General features: G+C 47.2%; 1 protein-coding gene across 6 annotated transcripts in view; it reads right to left on the bottom strand.

The window, feature by feature from the left end:
• The window catches only part of CTNNA1 (catenin alpha 1), a 142,526-nt gene extending 136,261 nt beyond the window's left edge, over positions 1-6,265 (bottom strand). For all 6 annotated transcript variants that reach the window (XM_054389181.1, XM_054389183.1, XM_054389180.1 and 3 more), the window contains exons 1-2: positions 6,161-6,265; positions 3,309-3,504 (exon numbers count right to left, since the gene is read on the bottom strand). In XM_054389181.1, coding sequence (XP_054245156.1) covers positions 3,309-3,504; positions 6,161-6,265 — 301 coding nt within the window. The remainder of the gene's footprint in view (positions 1-3,308; positions 3,505-6,160) is intronic.
• Positions 6,266-17,753: the final 11,488 nt, after the last annotated feature.

The following is a 17,753-nucleotide window of genomic DNA, read 5'->3' as shown; positions in this document are numbered from 1 at the left end:
TCTGTTCAAAATTTACCTGATGAACCACAGAACAGCAGGGGTTGGAACAGGCCTATAGAGATCATCAAGTCCAATCCTCCTGCCAAAGCAGGGTCACCTAGGGCAGGTCACACAGGAACACATCCAGGTGGGTTTTGAAAGTCTCCAGGGAAGGAGACTCCACAGCCTCTCTGGGCAGCCTGCTCCAGGGCTCCAGCACCCTCACAGCAAGGAAGTTTCTTCTCGTGTTGAGGTGGAACTTCTGTTGTTCATTGTCCTATCAGTGGGCACCACCAAAAAGAGCCTGGCCCCTTCATCTTGACACCCACCCCTGAGATACTTACAGACATGAATAAGATCCCCTCTCAGCCTTCCCTTTTCCAGGCTAAACAGCCCCACATCTCTCAGTCCTTCCTCACAGATGTCTAAGACCCCCAATCATCCTCATAACCCTCCGTTGCCCTCTCTTCAGGTTTCACTACTCTAAGAGAAGTCAAAAGTGCAAAGCTTTAAGGCACACCAGGAATCATACTTCAGGATACTTCACAAACTTGTTTAATATTTAAAAGCAAGTTGTAATTTATTATTCCACTGTAAAAAATGAGGAAGACTTTGAAGCTCCACTTCCATTGATTTAAGATGGAGCTGTACGATCACTCATCCTAAAGAGCTCTTCTCCCTTCTTTGTTTTTACCCCCAGCAAATGAGATTTTATGAACAAGCATGCTCACTACAATCATGTACCCTCTCCATCTTCTTCTTGCCAGGCTGAAAAAAAAAATTTTAATTTTCTCTGATGAGACAAGTTATCTATTGTCCTAATCATCTTCATAACCTCTGTCTACATTCATTCATCTTTTTTTATTATGGTAACTAAAGCGCTCCCTACTCCAAACAGAGGCATTATTAATCCTATTTTCCTGTCTTCTGCTGAAGAGAAATTGTGCTCTACATCTAGCATCCCACTGCTGCCACCAGACACACAGATGCTGCCAGGTCATGCTCACCCCAAGACACCCAGATTCTCCTTCTCCACTTTTGTCCCCCACTGCAAGAGGCAGATAAGGGCCTCATCACCTGGAAGTTTTGCTCTCCATGTGCAGAGGCTTTGTGGTGCACTTCCCCCAGGTCTCCGTTAATTGAACTGGCCAACCACACTTCTGAAAGCACTTCTCAAGTCCATAGACTGTGGAACACAGAATCACAGAAGTGTTTAAACTGGATGAGACCTTTAAGATCATCCAGTCCAACTGTTAACTCAGCACTGCCAAGTCCACTGCTAAACCATGGTCCTCAGCACCACATCTCCATGGCCTTTCGATCCCTCCAGGGATGGTGACTCCACCACTGCCCTGAGCAGTCTCTTCCAGGGCTTGACAGCCCTTTTGGGGAAGAAAGTGTTCCCCGTGTCCAACCTAAACCTTCCCTGACACAACTTGAGGCTGCTTCCTCTCATCCTGTCACCAAGCCCAGCTCTTCCCAGGAGCACACCTCTATAAACACCTACACTGCAAGCCTGTTTCCCTGCTGTTATCAGCACCACTGAGAGCTGCTCTCTCCCTGTGGCTTTGGCAGCAATAAACCTGCCCTCTGCTCAATCTCATTTTTCACCATTTGCTTCTAATTTCCTCTAAAGGTTTGGGCTTTTTCATTTCATTATGGAGAGCTGCTCTGCTAAACCTGACTGAACACTGGCACCATGACAGGGCACAGGTTTTTTCTCCCCAGCAGCCCATTCCTGCTGCAGCTGCCATCCCCAAATCAGCAGCGGGCACTAGTCACAAAACCCCAGCATGGTGGGGGTTGGAAGGGACCTCTGGAGATCAGCCAGTCCAACCCCCCTGCTAAAGCAGGGGCACCCACAGCAGCTTGCCCAGGAGCACAATGGCCAGGGGGTTGGAATCTTTTCAGAGAAGGAGACTCCACAGCCCCTCTGGGCAGCCTGCTCCAGGCCTCCAGCACCTTCACACCAAAGTTCTCCCTCATGTGTCATGTTCAGTCAAATCACTCTAATCTAACCATCATCTACCCAGCTTCAGGAAGCAGCCACAGCTCTCTTCTCTATGCCCAAAGATTATAAAGGGAGGAAGAAGTGAAGCAACATTAAGATGGGAAGTTATTTCACTCCAGCACCTCTCAGCTACAAGCTCCACCTCCCTTCTCAAAGATCAAGAGAGCCAAGGAGGTCTTGGCATTGTCTGTGTGTAGGCTCAAAATCAAGCAGAGACCGAGAAACAAGTGAAAGGTCATCCTGAAGGTTGTTTTTCTCCTCCTTAGCAGCTTCTTACTGCAATATGCTAACACAAATTCAGCTAATGGAACTTCCCAGTCCTGAGGACTGAGTGCAACTCCCTTACTCTCTAACATCACCATGAGTCATTCGAATGTACTCACAGCTGAGCTCCAACTCTCAGCTTTGAGCAGCAATCAAGCAAGCACCAAGAATTAAAGGCTTCAGGACTAAGGGGTCTCTTTTGCTGTTGTTAAATTAAGCCAACTCAATTAGCTCTTCATATTGCCACCTCTTTATGTTGATCTTCCTCTGGTCCGTCAACCAGGCTCATCCAGAACTTAAGACCCATTTTCAACTAATATTTCATCACTGGGTAACTTCAGCTACAAACAAGTAATTAATGCTAATGAGTTTTCCTTTTTTTTTTTTTTCCAGCAGCAGCAGCAGCCATCACCATTAATACCAGTTGACTGGGTTTCACTGAAGCATAGAAAAGGCTCCTGACTGGAAGAATGATAAATGATTTATGAGCAGCAATATTTACTTTAGGGTAAGCCAGCTCCATGGGCTTTTCTTGCAGGTCTATCTCCAAGAAAGTAAAAGAGAAAATTATCAAAACCAACAGTGGTGGAGGAAGAACCCTGGAATATTTAATCAAGGTCCTTGCATTCTGTTTGTTGCTGTTTACATTTTGCATATTCAAGACACCAGGCTCTGTCAAGTCAACATTCAGCTCTTCTTCCTACAATGCTGCTTTGTATGCACTCAAATGTTGAAGTTATTGACATATTTAAGATGTGATTCCATAACATTAATAGGCAAGGGGGGAAGTTTACTTTTTAGCCTAGACTGAGTTTTAAATGCTCTTTGAAGAATCAGCCCTTCTGTGTCTCTTCTCAGTCTCTATTTGGGACATCCAGTTCCAGATCTGCCCAGCTCATCCTATTTATTCCTCAAGCAAGCCAGGAAGTCAAGTGAGAATCCACACAAGTGGGGAAGCACCAAGTCATGAGGAATACCAGCAAAAGGGAAATGGGAACACTTCTACTTACTCTGAGAACCCAGCCTCATACAATCCATCAGGCACAGCTCTTACCTTGCTTGCGGACATCCTCCACGGCTGCCACCAGCTCCTCCTTCAGGAACTGGCTCTCCTTTGCTATTTTGTCTCCTTTCTCCAGGAAATTTTCTGTTGCTTGTTCAACTGAAGCAGCCAAAACGTGGGCCTTCTTGGAACGCCCTCGCTTTTTATTAGAGGGGCCCTTGTTGCTAGTGTTCACCAGCGTTGTTACCTAAAGGCAGGGATGGAGGAGGGGGGAAAAAAACAGAACAAAAAACAACCCATGAGGCTAATGAGAAGTTTATCAATTTGACAGCAAGGCAAACTATTATTTTCTAGACAGTGTATCAATACCTGCACGACTGCCAGCTCCAAAGGTTAAACTCAAACAAGTGTTTCTCATTATAAATCTGTCTAAAGTGCTTATCAGTGGCAGGCCTGAAAATCTGATTTTGAGAATCGAGATCTATTTGTGGTTTTCATAAACTGCTGTCTCAGGAACAGGCCAGAGCTATTTGGCACCACATAAAAAGAAACCAAGTTGGGATAATTAGTTTGGGATAGTTCTGCAAGCATAAAGGATCCCAAACAAGGCTGCAGGAATTATCTACAGAAATCTAGCAACACGGTATCTATTCAGTCCAAAACAGTTCTACAGCCAATGGAGTGAATGCAGAGCAAAAGGGCTTCCTGCAGCTCATTATTTCCCTAACACAACCCAAAGTGAACTCTGACAGTCCTCCTGCAACAAAGAAATACTTCCAAGTTTTGTGCTTTAGACTAAAACCCTGCCAGGAATTGGTCAGCAGCAGCCAGATGACCACCAGCATCTCCATTAGCTCAGGATCCATTCCCTTCAATCAGAAAGATGCCACAAAATCCACAGAGACACTTTTCCATTTGCCTTTTTCTCACCCCCTCTCCTTTTGTTAAGTTTAAGCTACTTCAGAGGGACATCAAATCACAGCATTAAAAATATGACTCTCCTCTGGAAAGCCCAAGGACCACTGACAAAGGTTCTCAGAGCTGAATCCATCTTCTCAGCAGGTTGATTCAGTGAGGGAAAGCCATCAGCTGGGAATATGCCCGGTGGTTAACAGCAGGCTTTTGTACTGAGTAGCTTCAGTTCATCATGTGCTCCACAGACAAGCTGCAACAGAGCAACTTACTCTTCTTTCCTCTCTTTTTGGCAGCCACATCATTCATAATATTTGGAATTGCCAGAACAGCTACTGGAGGAGGAGGTTACAGACACTGACAGAAAGGTCCCATAAACAAGTCTGCCCAGTTACATTTACCAGACTAGGGCAATTTCTCATAAAGACAGACTCCCTCAGTAACTCCAGCTAAAAAGAAGATGATCCAACTGCCCATCTGAGTATCTGGACAGCTAGGAGCAGCAGCTTAGTGATTAAAGGGATGTTAATACTGGAAACAGAACACGATTGCTGCAGGCTGCGCTTGGCAATTGTGTCCAGTTCCTACTGTCACTGAAATGATGCTGAAGAAGACAGAGTTTCCTGTCTCCAGCACACCTCCTCTTTCAAACCTCCTAGAAAGCCTCTTCCAAGAAGCTTCAAAACATTCAATGCACACAGCTTACATTCACAAGACTCACTCTAGGCTCTCCTGTGTTCTTTGGTGCATTTCACTGAGCAATGCACACCATGCAGAAGAAACAGGCTTTTAGTCACATGTATCAGCAGAAACGAGAAGCAAGCATGTGCATCTTGTAAAAGATATACTGAACAGTACCAAATGTCATCAAAGCATACTCCTGGGGTGGAAGAGGGGTCAGTGACCTAGTTGAGGCTGTTCTAGACAGGTTGCAAACATCCCCCACACCACATTTCACTGATTACCTGAACCTCCTTTCCAAAGGGAACTCGAAACACAGATAAAAACAACCCCAAAACACCCAAACAAAAAAACCAACAAAACACTCACAAACCACCAAAAAAAAAAAATTCACACAAGAACACCACAGCCCCACCCAAGAAAAAACAAAACACCTCAGAAGAAGCAAAAAAATAAAAACCAAATGATAACAAAACCCCAGAACAACCAACAACAAACCATAACAAAACTTCAGAACAAAGACAACAAAACCAAGCAAACAAAAACCCACCAGAGCTACCACCCCATCCAAAAAAACCCCAAGAAAACCTGAAACAGCCAACAACAAAGAAAAAAAAACCACAAAACTAAAACCCCCTAAAATAACATCAACAAAACCAAACCACCCCCAAAATAACAAAAAACACACACATCAACAAAAAAAAAAAGGGGGGGAGGAACGACACCTCCAAAAAACCCAAACCAAAAAAAAAAAAACAAACCCAAACAACAACAAAAATAACCAACACACAAACACACCCTACCACACATGAGACCCTCCTTCTGGTAAGCACTAAAGCCTTCATTCCAGGGACTTTCATTCCCCCCAAACACCAGTTTCTATATGATACAGCACAGCTTCTGTAAGACTCCACAAATCAGCAGCATAGCACCCAAAACAGAGGTGAGAAACAGCCCAGCAGCCATGGGAGGTGAGTTACCAGCGTGCACTCCTGCAGTGCTAACTGAAATCCTGGTGCTTTATCAGCTGCACCTTTTTAGTCTTGTGCCCAATCACAGAACCTATTTGGTTGGAAGAGACCTTCAAGATCATCCAAGCCCAACCTGATCCACCATTCAAGGGTCAGCACTAAGCAATAACTCTGTTATAATAAAAGTGAGGGAATTATTGACACAGTTTCTCCACCTTCGGTTCTGTAGTGTTTTTACTCCTGGAATTTAAGCTTTGAAAGTGACATTAATTAATTAATCCACCACCAAAGGCAATCATCTTTATGAAGGTTTTACTTGTCCCTCTTCTTTCTTCCTACCTGTGTAACAAGAGGCTCCAGTAGTCGTTCCACTGCCAGTGTTCTTATCTCCAAGCTTTTGGGGTCCCATTTGAAGTTCACGTTGCCTGCAGTAACAGCAGTCATTTCTAGAAGGAGAAAAAAGAACTGTAAGAACACAGATGTTGCTTTATTTATTTAATATAAACCAGGGGATATCAAATACACAATGTGTATTTATTTCATTTGCTGTAAATTCAGGTTATGCTCTCTCCAGGCTTGGTTGAGCTGGAGAGAGCTTTAAAAGCTGCTTGCTACAGAAATTCTCACTAGAAAATAAAACCAATTAAAAAAAAAAAAAAATCACACCAAGATCATAGAATGGTTTGGGTTGAAAGGGACCTCCAAAGGTCATCTAGTCCAATCACCCTGCAGTCAGCAGAGACATCCTCCATTAGATCAAGGTTGCTCAGAGCCTTGTCAAGCTTCACCTTGAATAGGGATAGGGCCTTAACTATCTCCCTTGGCAACCTGTTCCAGTGTTCCACCACCCTCATGCTACAGAACTTGTTCCTCATATCCAATCTAAATCTGCTCTTTTCTCATATCAAGCCATTGTCCCTCATCCTGCCCCTGCAGGCCTTTGCAAACAGTTTCTCTGCAGCCTTCTTGTAGCCCCCTTCAGGTATTGGAAGGCTGCTGTTAGGTCACCCTGAAGCCTTCTCTTCTCCTGACTGAACACCCCCAGCTCTCTCAGCCTGTCCTTATGTCAGAGGTGCTCCAGCTCCCTGATCATGTTCATAGCCATCCTCTGGGCCCAATCCACAAGGTCCATGACCTTGCTGCGTTGAGGGCTCCAGAGCTGAACACACTACTCCAGGTGAGGTCTTACCAGAGCAGAGTGAAGTGGCAGAACCACCTCTCTCTACCTGCTGGCCACGTTTCTGCCCAAAAGCCACACTATTTTGTCAGAGCAATGACATGGCAGGTGGTGCTTGGTCTGTTTATCAGTTGTTTGGGTTGGCAGGAACCTTAAAGACCACTTAGTTCTAACCCCCTGCTATGGACAGGGACACCTCCCACCAGCCCAGGTGGCTCAAGGTCTCATCCAACCTGGCCTTGAACACCTCCAGGCAGGAAGCATCCACAACCTCTTCCAGTGTCTCCCCACCCTCACTGGAAAGAATTTCTTCCTAACCTCCAGTCTAAATCTGCTCTCGTCAAGCTTCAATCCATTCCTTCTTGCCCTATCACTACAATCCTTTGCCAAAAGTCCCTTCCCTGCTTCCTTGTAGGCCTGCTTTAGGTACTGGAATGGCCAGCCTGTGCTCCCAGACCAGCTTTGAGGGGAGCAGCAGGCAACCTCCCCTGCAACAGCACCAGGTTCTAACTCGACTCCTTCAACCTGCCCCTTCACCCAATTCACCCTTGGCAGTACAAAGGTAAAGTAGTGAATCAAAGCCTTATAAAGCCAGAAGATCCAGTTGCTTCATATTCAACAGCTTCCACATCTACTACACTTCTCTTTGACATTTACATAGGAGGAAAAAGCAGATTTGCATGAAGAGATCTGTTAAAAGCTGTCACTTTCCTTCCTGTTACAGTTTGATATCAACATCCCAATGGAACAGCAAATACGGCTATGGAAAAAGTTTACTCCAACTACTGAAAGCAGCTCTGCTTCTGAAACCAGCAGCCTAAACCAAAACCAACCAAACAAAAACCCACAACAGATCACTAGATGAACACTGTGATGCTGTACAGCACAACGAAGGAATAACCAGAACCATAACGTCAGTAAAAATTTGATTTTAAGTATTAGATGATCCTCATGGTCCCTTCCAACCCTGACTGATTCTATGATTCTATTTATAGGACCATTTGTGGCCAGCAGGTCAAGAGAGGGGATTCTTCCCCTTTGCTCTTGTGAGACCCCACCTTGAACACTGCATCCAGTTCTGGTGTCCTCAGCATAAGGAGGACACAGAGCTGTTGGAGTGAGTCCAGAGGAAGCCACAAAGATGATCCAAGGGCTAAAACAGCTCTGCTATGAGGACAGGCTGAGGGAACTGGAGAAGAAAAAGACTCCAAGGGGACCTTATAGCTGTCTTGCAGTACCTGAAGGGATCCTACAGGAAGGCTGGAGAGGGACTTTTTGTAACAGTGTCTAGAGACAGGACAAGGGGGAATGGTTTTGTGCAGAAGAAGAGTAGGTTTACACTGGATCTTAGGAAGAAATTCTTCAGTACAAGGGTGGTGAGACTCTGGAACACCTGTGGAGAGATGTTCAGGTCCAGGCTGGATGAGGCCTTGGGCAATCAAGACTAGTTGAGAGGTATCCCTGCCCATGGCAGGGGGCCTGGAACTAGATGATCTCCAAGGTCCCTTCTAACCTAAGCCATTCCATGATAAAACCAGTTCATACCACTTTAGGCTTAACAGATTACAGCTCCTCTCCTGCCCTAGGTTGCCCTCAAAGAGTCAATATGAGTCTAAAGCCACGTTTATAACTTTTAGCTTTTCAAAAGTCACGAGGAGAAACATTTCCAAAGTCCTTCTACCCCTTTTCCCAAACACCTGCTGCTGAAGTTGATTTAGAAGCTTCTTAGGCACTATTTTTAATGTCTCTGGACAGGGCATTGTCTCTGCATGGAGTCTCAGCAGCCAGATTGCTCTGACAGCACCAGATGTCCCCGAGCTGCCAGCACGACTTCCCATTGTTTTGAAGAAGCAGGAGGCAAGGCACTGATTTTGGTGGCTAATGATGTTTTTGACACATACCAACAACCAAGCCCTTCGTGCTGACACTGCACAAACAGCCTGGGCAGGGCAGCCTCCTCCCCACTGCAGAATCAAATCTCTCTGGCACTCGAGCAGCTCACGCTGAGGGGGGCAGAAAGGAGTCAGGGCTTGGCATCACCTGCAGCACCTTCCTGCCAGGCTGATCCCAAGCCATCACACAGGCTGTCTGAGACACAGACACCGTACAAAGGACCGAGCTCTCACCACATCTTCGCCCTGAAAAGCCTGCAGGCTGTCACATACTGAAGCAACTTTGCAAGGAGCAAAGCAGGAATAGTCACCTACCCTGTACTCAGTTTGCCACTTACACCCACGCTCCAAGTGCCCACACTGGAAAGCTGAAAGCCTAATGCACAAGACAATTATTGGCTGAGATTGATCCATGCTAGCAGACCTATAACGTTTCTGACAGTTTTAAATCAAAGTTTGAAGGTCCTGAAGGATCCTACAAGGATCCTTTCTACAAGGGTTTGTAGTGACAGGACAAGGGGCAATTGAGACTGACAATTAGGAAGAAATTCTTGACAGTGAGGACGGTGAGACACTGAAACAGGTTGCCCAGGGAGGCTGTGGATGCCCCCTCCCTGGGGGAGTTCAAGGCCAGGCTGGATGAGGCCTTGAGCAACCTGGACTTGTGGGAGATGTCTCTGCCTGTGGCAAGGGGGTTGGAACTGGGTGATCTTTAAAGTCCCATTATATAATTCCATGCCAGGCTGCAGCACCAGACCCTTCAGGGAACTAGCTGCAGGAGGGTGGAAGGAAAAGGACCTCCTCCTCCTCACCCTACCTCTGATGACATGTCTCACATTAAGTCCTGTGACCTCACTAAGCATCCTTCTCTCCTCATCACTCCTTTTTTCTTATGCTGCTCCAGCTTTGCACTGGCTTGTACCAAAGCCCAGACTCTAGCAAGCTGTGAAAAGTCCTCAACCCCCAGTAACATCCTCAGTGAGGAATGTCACTGGTTGCTTCCCTCCTGATTAGCTCAGTGGGAATGCTTCCTACGTAAGCAGGCAAGAAAAATACCCTGAAAGGCTTCATGGTTTCTGAGAAACACACCCAGGGCTCTGGAAAGCCCATTAGGTTTCTAGGTAAAAGCTGTTGCCAGCTATTTACTGCTGCTCTGCCTCTGGCAGCACCAGGGCACAGGGCGAGAAGATGCACTAATTGTATGCGTAGGATAATGAGGGCAATTCATCTGCAGCCACCTTGGCTGCTAGCTCACCACCCAGCCCAAAGTAATGGTCTAGAAAACCACTCAGCATGAACTTCAGCTGAGTTTACCCACAAAGAGGAGGTCGATATCCACTGCACTGGCTGCAACAATGACTTGGGTAGCAGTTGTACCTTGTAGCAAAGATGTGATTCTTCCTTGGGAAGAAGAGAGGAGCAGGTGAGAGCGTGCAAGTGTGCATGGTAGGGAGAGTGTAGGGGATAAAAGGACAAATTTCTCAGCCTGCAGAAGGCTCTAGAGTCACCTAATAGCAGCAGCATCTAAAGAGGGCTACAAGAAGGCTGCAGAGAAACTGTTTGCAAAGGCCTGATGTGATAGGATGAGGGACAATGGTTTGACATGAGAGCAGAGCAGATTTAGATTGGGTATGAGGAACAAGTTCTGCACTGTGAGGGTGGTGGAACACTGGAACAAATTGTCCAGGGAGGTAGTTGAGGCCCCATCCCTGGAGCTATTCAAGGTGAGGCTTGACAAGGCTCTGAGCAACCTGATCTGAGGATGTCCCTGCTGAGTGCAGGGTGGTTGGATTAGATGACCTTTGGAGGTCCCTTCCAACCCAAACCATTCCAAGAGTCTTAACTGTGAGAGCTACCTTGAAGCACCCATCATAAGAACACTCCAGTTCTCTGGAATCTGCTTTGTCCCTATGACTGCTCAAGTTCTCACCTCACTGGTAACAGACAGTAAACAAGCCAGAGGATGCTGTAGTAAAGCACTTCATCATTAGCCCTTGGAGAGCATGCAACAGTTCCATGGCACCTGCAATAACTGCAGCAGGTCAGAAGAAACAGAGCATCTTCTGGAAGCTGGACCCAAGTGCAGGCCAGCGTAGCACTGGTCTCAGCTGGGGTGACTAAGCTGGTAGAATCATAGGATCCTTACAGTTGGAAAGGACCTTTAACATCATGGAGTCTGACCAATAACTCACTCTACCAAGGCTGGTGCTAAACCACATCCCTCAGCACCACTTATCTGCTCTTTTTAAACACCTCCAGGGATGGGAATTCAACCACCTCCCTAAGCAGCCTGTGCCAGAGTTTGAGAACCCTTTCAGTCAAGAATTTTCTTCTACTATCAAACCTAAATCTCCCCTGGTGCAACTTGAGGCCATTTCTTCTCATCTTACCACTTGTTCCTTGGTAGAAGAGACCAACCCCTGCTTGGCTCCAACCTCCTTTCACAGAGTTGTAGAGAGCCAGAAGGTCTCCTCTTTTCCCCAGGCTGAACACTGCCAGTTCCCTCAGCTGCTCCTCCCCAGCCCTGTTCTCCAGCCCCTTCATCAGCTTCATTGCCCTTCTCTGGACTCACTCCAGCACCCCAATGTCCTTCTGAAGTGAATGCCCCAAAAATGATCCCAGTACTCAAGGTGTGGCCTCACCAGTGCCCAGCACAGGGGACAATCATTTTCCTGGTTGTCCTGACCATGCCATTGTTGATCCAGGCCAGGATGCTGGTGGCCTTCTTGGAGCCCTGGGCACACTCTGGCTCACCTTCAGCTGGCTATCAATTAACACCCCCAGGTCTTTCTCTTCCAGGCAACTTTCCAGGCACTCTTCCCCAAGCCTGGAGTGTTCACAAGAGTTGTTGTGACCAAAAGAGGTTCTCCACACCACGGAGCTACCACGCACTGGGCAGGGACTCAAAGCAGGAATCTGAAGGCCCAGGCAGCACAGAGCACACAGTGGAAGGGAGCAAGCGACGCTGAATCTGAAGTGCTGGCATATATAGAAAGCCACCAGCACATGAGGAGTTGTGGTTGCCCAGCCTGTGGTTTCATAAGCAGCAGAAAAGCTGCTTAAAACCCAACATTCATCCTCCCACACCCCTTTAGGAACTCATTCTCGTCTTCACATCACACCCCCTCGCTACTGGCACAGCCTTCCCCATGGCTGAGTGATTAACCAGATGGGGAAGAGCTGATCTGAGTGGAAGAGAGGAATCCATTTCTGCAGGGTGGGCTGAGATGCCCATCTGGTTCACTGTGCCACCACAGATACCACTGCGAGCAGAACTGCCAGTGGCAAGAGGAGATGGCTACATCAGCTGGCACCATTGGCAGAGCCCTTGAAATGCAAACATGGAGCAAAATCACAGTCACACTGAATTGGATCTGGTGCCACTGAGAACAGAGCATCAAGCAGAGCTGCTGCAGAGAGCAGGATGTGTCCCAGAGCATCTAATGCTCAGACACATGAAGCTCCAACCATGTTCACAGCCCAGCACGGTGACTGCAAACCTTTTGGTGGTGCTCACCTCTGTTGTAGATGGTTCACGACTACTACAACTGTATCTTGCTGGGGTTTAGGGTGCTTGCAAGGACATGAGGGAAAGGAGTTTCAAGAAGTCACTTTCAGATCACACTGATGCCTCCAGAACCTTCACACACTTCCCAGCCAACAAGCAGCTCTGCAAGCAGAGCCAGCCCAGCACAACCTGACCCTTGCTTTATACAAAGAATCAGCATCTCAGCCACAGCTAAATTCAGAAGTTGTTTCTGCTACACTTTAAGCAAACACTGCCACAGTCCTACTGCTCCTTTCTCTGCCACACACCTGCTGGGACAGGCACCCACCCATGTCATAGAGCTAAAAGGGCCTCAGAGTAAACCAGGAGCTGTCAAAAGTCCCTTGCCAGGTTATTGCCCTGAAGGAGAAGGTGGGACTGCAGCAGCAGTGCTATGAGCTCTGCCTCAACCCACGCCCTGCTCAGGGGAGGTCAAGGCATGGAGCTGAGCAGAAGGAAGTCCCCCACTGCTGGGGCTGCAGTCACAGACCACACTGGACAAACTGGCCTGTGTGGATGCACTGGGGGTGATGAATTCAGTGCTCCTTCCAAAAGACACAACTAAAGATCATAGTGTTTCCAAAAAACCTGCTAATTCACATCTTGAAGATCTTCAGATGCCTACTTCCAGAATACTGGCATGCAAATCATTCCTAGGCTTCGAGAAGCATAGGAATGCAGCTCTGCAGCTTCTTCCCAGAAGTGCCCTGAAGGCACCACAGGCATTTCCCAAAAGCCCATGAAGGGCATCATTTCAACAGCAAGCTCTGCACCCCAACAGCATCACGGAAAGCTCCAGTGCTCATGGTCCTGTTTTTCCAGGATGCACTCCCACACACACCCCCAAAAGACAGTGCTGGTTCTCCCTCAGGCACTACTGCTCAACCTGCTCTGTACCAGGAGTTCCTGCACCTCCCAAACTCTGGACCACAGCAACTCCCTTCTGGTTGCACAGTGAAAGTTCTAACTGCCCACTTCTGCTGCTGCAGCCTCAGCCCCACCACGTTGTGCTACCTGAGGAGTCTTTCTCATGCCATCTTCTATCAGTCTTCAATTTCTAGCTGTCCTGACAGGCTGCTTTCCACAAGCTTTCAGTTATACTTGCTGTACTCTTGTGGTCTCTCAGGGAAGAGGATATTCAAACTGGTCTCACTAGCACAGCGTGGGGCTGACCTGGGCCAGGCTCACAGACCACACGCTGGATTTGAGCATTATGCTGTCCAAAAAACTGACAAAAGAGCATAGTACAGAACATTTTTATACCTAGGAGGATATTCTCCACATGAACATTCTTTCTGCTGCCTGCCAGGTTGTTCCCCCTTTTTGTGCAGCTGATTGTGCCCAGGCATAGGGCAAGAGGAAATGGGCTTAAGTTGTGCCAGGGGAAGTTTAGGCTGGATATGAGGAAAAAATGTCTTTCCTGCAAGGGTGGTCAGGCATTGGAACAGGCTGTCAAGGGAGGTGGTGGAGTCACCATCCCTAGAGGTGCTCAAGAAGCATGTAGATGTAATGCATCAGGATAGAGCTTAGTGGTCATGGGAGTTGTATTATGGTTGGACTTGATTTTAAAAGGTCTTTTTCCAACTTCAGTGATTCTGTGACTGCATTATTTTGCAGCTTGTTCCTTTCTCTCCCAGCCCCTTAGGTAGTCACAGGCATTTTGAATGACAATCCTGTCCTCTGCCACTCTTACTGGGTCCTTGGGTATTCTGTGCAATCAGAACAGACCTTATTCCATCACCCAAGTCATGAGGATGGCACATGGTGGGGTTCACAACAAAGACTCAGCTTCAACTTCCAGCCAGCAAATGAACCAACTTCCTAGCTCCCAAGGGAATCCTTTGGGGTTTGCTTGGTTTGTTACCAAACCACCTAACCCACCTGATAATCAGGCAGGATCCTTTACCTCTGACAACAGATGGATACCCTGTTCTCACAGCTCTTTAACATACACTGTTAACACTAAACTTCTGAGCAGTGCTGGTTTCCAAGAGGTTTAGACCCACTTCATCTCAAGCCCAGCTCACGTGCAGGCGTTTCATCGTGACTCAGAGTTCAGAACTGTTTTCCATAGAACTAAGAGTACCCAGAAAAAGTTTCATTCTTTCCTCTTTCCCTTCAGTTTCCAAACAAATTTATCTGCTCCACTCCACAAACAAAGCCACACTCCTCTCGGGCAGCCAAGGATGTTTGGGATACGTGATGCTTTTCAAGAGGATTGAAGTAGGTTTGATTTAAGCTGGGTTTATTTAATACAAAGTTACCCTCTTCTAACAGCCCTCAACCTTAAATTTCATCTGCTCAGCTATCAAATCTTCTCTACCATACATGCCATGAAGGTACCACCTCCTTAAGAACCCTTAGAACTCAAACCCTGAAGCATTAATACAAACTCAGACAATGCATTGCATTGCATTCTGTGCTTGTTTCACACCTGGAGCACTGCCTGCAGTTTTGGTGCCCACTGTACCCAAAGAAAAAAAAAATTTAAAAAAGAAAAAAGGGTGTGGACAGGCTGGAAAGTGTCCAGAGAAGGGCCATGAAAATGCTCAGAGGTGTGGAAGCCCTGCCAGGTGAGGGAAGACAGAGAGCTGGGTTTGTCCAGCCTTGAGGAGTGAAGGCTTAGGGGAGACCTTATTGCCACAGACCAGTACATGAAGGGTGGCTACCAAGAAGATAGACTCTCATTTGACAGAGTCCCATGGAAAAGACAAGGGGTGATGGGGATAAGTTACTGCTGGGGAGATTCCCACTGGACTCCAGAGGAAAATGTTTCTCCCTGAGAACAGTCAGACATTGGAATCATCTCCCAAGGGAAGCAGTGGATTCCCCTACACTGGACAGTTTTAAGACTCAGCTTGATACAGTACTGGGCCAGCTCATTTCAACTCCACTACCACCTAGAAAGGTTGGATCAAATTATCCTTGGAGCCCCTTCCAACCTGGCATTCTGTGTGATTCTCCAAACACTTCCACCACATCAGTCTATTCAGCTGTGCTGTGCCTTTCCCCCCAGACTGCAGCTACCAGCCAAGCCAAAAGAAGAAATTGCGGTTCAGATCAGCCTGTTTCCCACCATTCCAGCTCCAGCTCTCAGATCTGTTTTTGGATACTTTTCCCTCTGTTGCTCTTGTGGAGAAGGCCTGTAGAGAGGCATCTGAAAGCACTCATCAGAAAGCCCTGCACAGCCACTACCAAACAAACTCTTCTCTGCTTCTCCCTGTGTTTAGCAAGTCTTCAGGCCTGGCTGCTGCATTGAGATGCAACCTTAATAGCTGTCCCCACAAACAGGGAGGTTTGTACCTCTGTCTTTTCCTCCACACAGGAGGTGTTACCTCCTGCCTGCTACCTTCTTACTGAAGCCAGCAGAGTGCCACAGAGAGCCTGTCACCTTGTCCCATCTGGAAGCACAACCTACCCTGCATGATGCACCCTCACATGAAAGCAAGCACAGGGCATGGCATCAGATGAAGCAGCACCAACACTTGCCAAAGCAGCACATGCTATCTCCCACAGCTTCCCAACTGCTGCAAGTCCATGGATCCACGTCACTCATCTCAGGGCCACAAAGATGATTCAGGGGCTGATACACCTCTGCTATGAGGATAGGCTAAGGGAACTGGGATTGTTCAGCCTCAGCCTGGAGAAGACCCTGGGGGGACGTTAAAGCTGCTTTCCAATACCTGAAGGGAACCCACAGGAAGGATGGAGAGGGATTTTTTTACAACAGTGTCCACTGACAGTACAAGGGGAAATGGAATTAAATTGAAGGAGAATAGGTTTAGATTGGTTCTTAGGAAGAAATCCTTTACTATGAGGGTGGCAAGACTCCGGAAGGGATTGTCCAGGGAGTCTGCGGATGGCTCCTCCCTGGAGATGTTCAAGGCCAGGTTGGATGAGGCCTTGAGTAGCCTGGGCTAGTTGAGAGGTGTCCCTGGATTAGATGATCTCTAAGATCTCTTCCATCCTAGGCCATTCTGTGATTCCATGATCTCCATTCCAAAGGCAGGGATGCACTCCAACAACAGATTTCAGCCCTTCACTTTGCTCTGGCTCTTGTCGAGAGGACAGGAGGCACGCACAGCACAAGCAGCTTCATGGTGGTGTTCCTGGAACCACAGCACTGATTTCACAACCACAAATAAGCCACTTTTTGGAGCCACCAGTGCCAACAGGGGCCTCTTGCCTTCAGTTACACAAGCATTAGGCTCTGAGTGTTTTCCTTTTGCCAGGACTGCTTTGCCTCAAAGGAGCTAGAAAGGAAGTGCATGGCAAGCCAAATGACAGCAAGCACAGGCAGTTAGTGGTTTATTTATGTCCCACTAAGGCTCCAGTTCATGGATGACATCCTGAAAGAATGCAAGGACCAAGCTGCTGCTCACAGCCAGCAGTTAAGTGTCCAGATGAATATCCTGGTATGTCCCAACAAGCATCCAATTTACTGCTGCATAGTTTGCAGTGACCAAAACTCAAGCTACATAAAGAAAACAGAGGGTACCAAAACACTGCTTTAGAGGGGACATCTCTCTTCTAGAAAAGAGAATCTCCTGCACAACTGAGATGGATTTCAACACTTGGGACAGGAGAAGACATGTCAGAAGCAGGGAGCTATTACTATCACTAAGAAACCCACTTTTCAGTCTCCACAACCACAGTGAAAGATATCTTCCATTGATTCTGGAAGTCAACTTCCAAACCCAGAATAATTAATCACCAGATAATTGCTGTATTTAGCTGTGTGCTCTCTGGATCAGGGCTGTCACACTCTGGTCACACAGCAGGGCAACATGCTTGCATTTAAGCAAGAAGCAACAACTTCCAGCTAAGTTATCCCTGCAGCAATGGTTAATTTCAAACCCTAAAATCCCAGCCCTATCTGTCACACTTCCCAAGTGTACAGGGGTAGAACCTCCAAACTAAACAAGGGGACTCAGCCTTTAGAGAAGACAGCAGAGCTCAGGTGAGATACATATATAGCTACATTTCAATATCTGAAGGGGATCTACAGGAAGGCAGGGGAGGGACTGTTTAGAAGGACAAGGAGCAATGGTTTGAAACTGGAGCAGAGGAGATTTAGGTTGGACATCCAGAAGAAGTTCTTCACAGTAAGAGTGGCAAAATAATGGAACAAGTTGTCTAGAGACGTGGTTGAGGCCCTGTCCCTGAAGACATTCAAGATCAGACTCAATGTGGCCCTGAGAAGTCTGACCTAGTTGGAGGTGTCCCTGCTGACTGCAGGGGGGTTGGACAAGATGCCCTTTGAGGGCCCTTTCCAATCTAATACAACCTGTGACTGTATGTCTGCTGGACCACTTT

This window comes from Indicator indicator, chromosome 18, assembly GCF_027791375.1.
Source record: "Indicator indicator isolate 239-I01 chromosome 18, UM_Iind_1.1, whole genome shotgun sequence".
Lineage (NCBI taxonomy): Eukaryota > Metazoa > Chordata > Aves > Piciformes > Indicatoridae > Indicator > Indicator indicator.
Note: the sequence above shows the minus strand (reverse complement) of the source record. Positions and strands in the feature narration are given on the sequence as shown.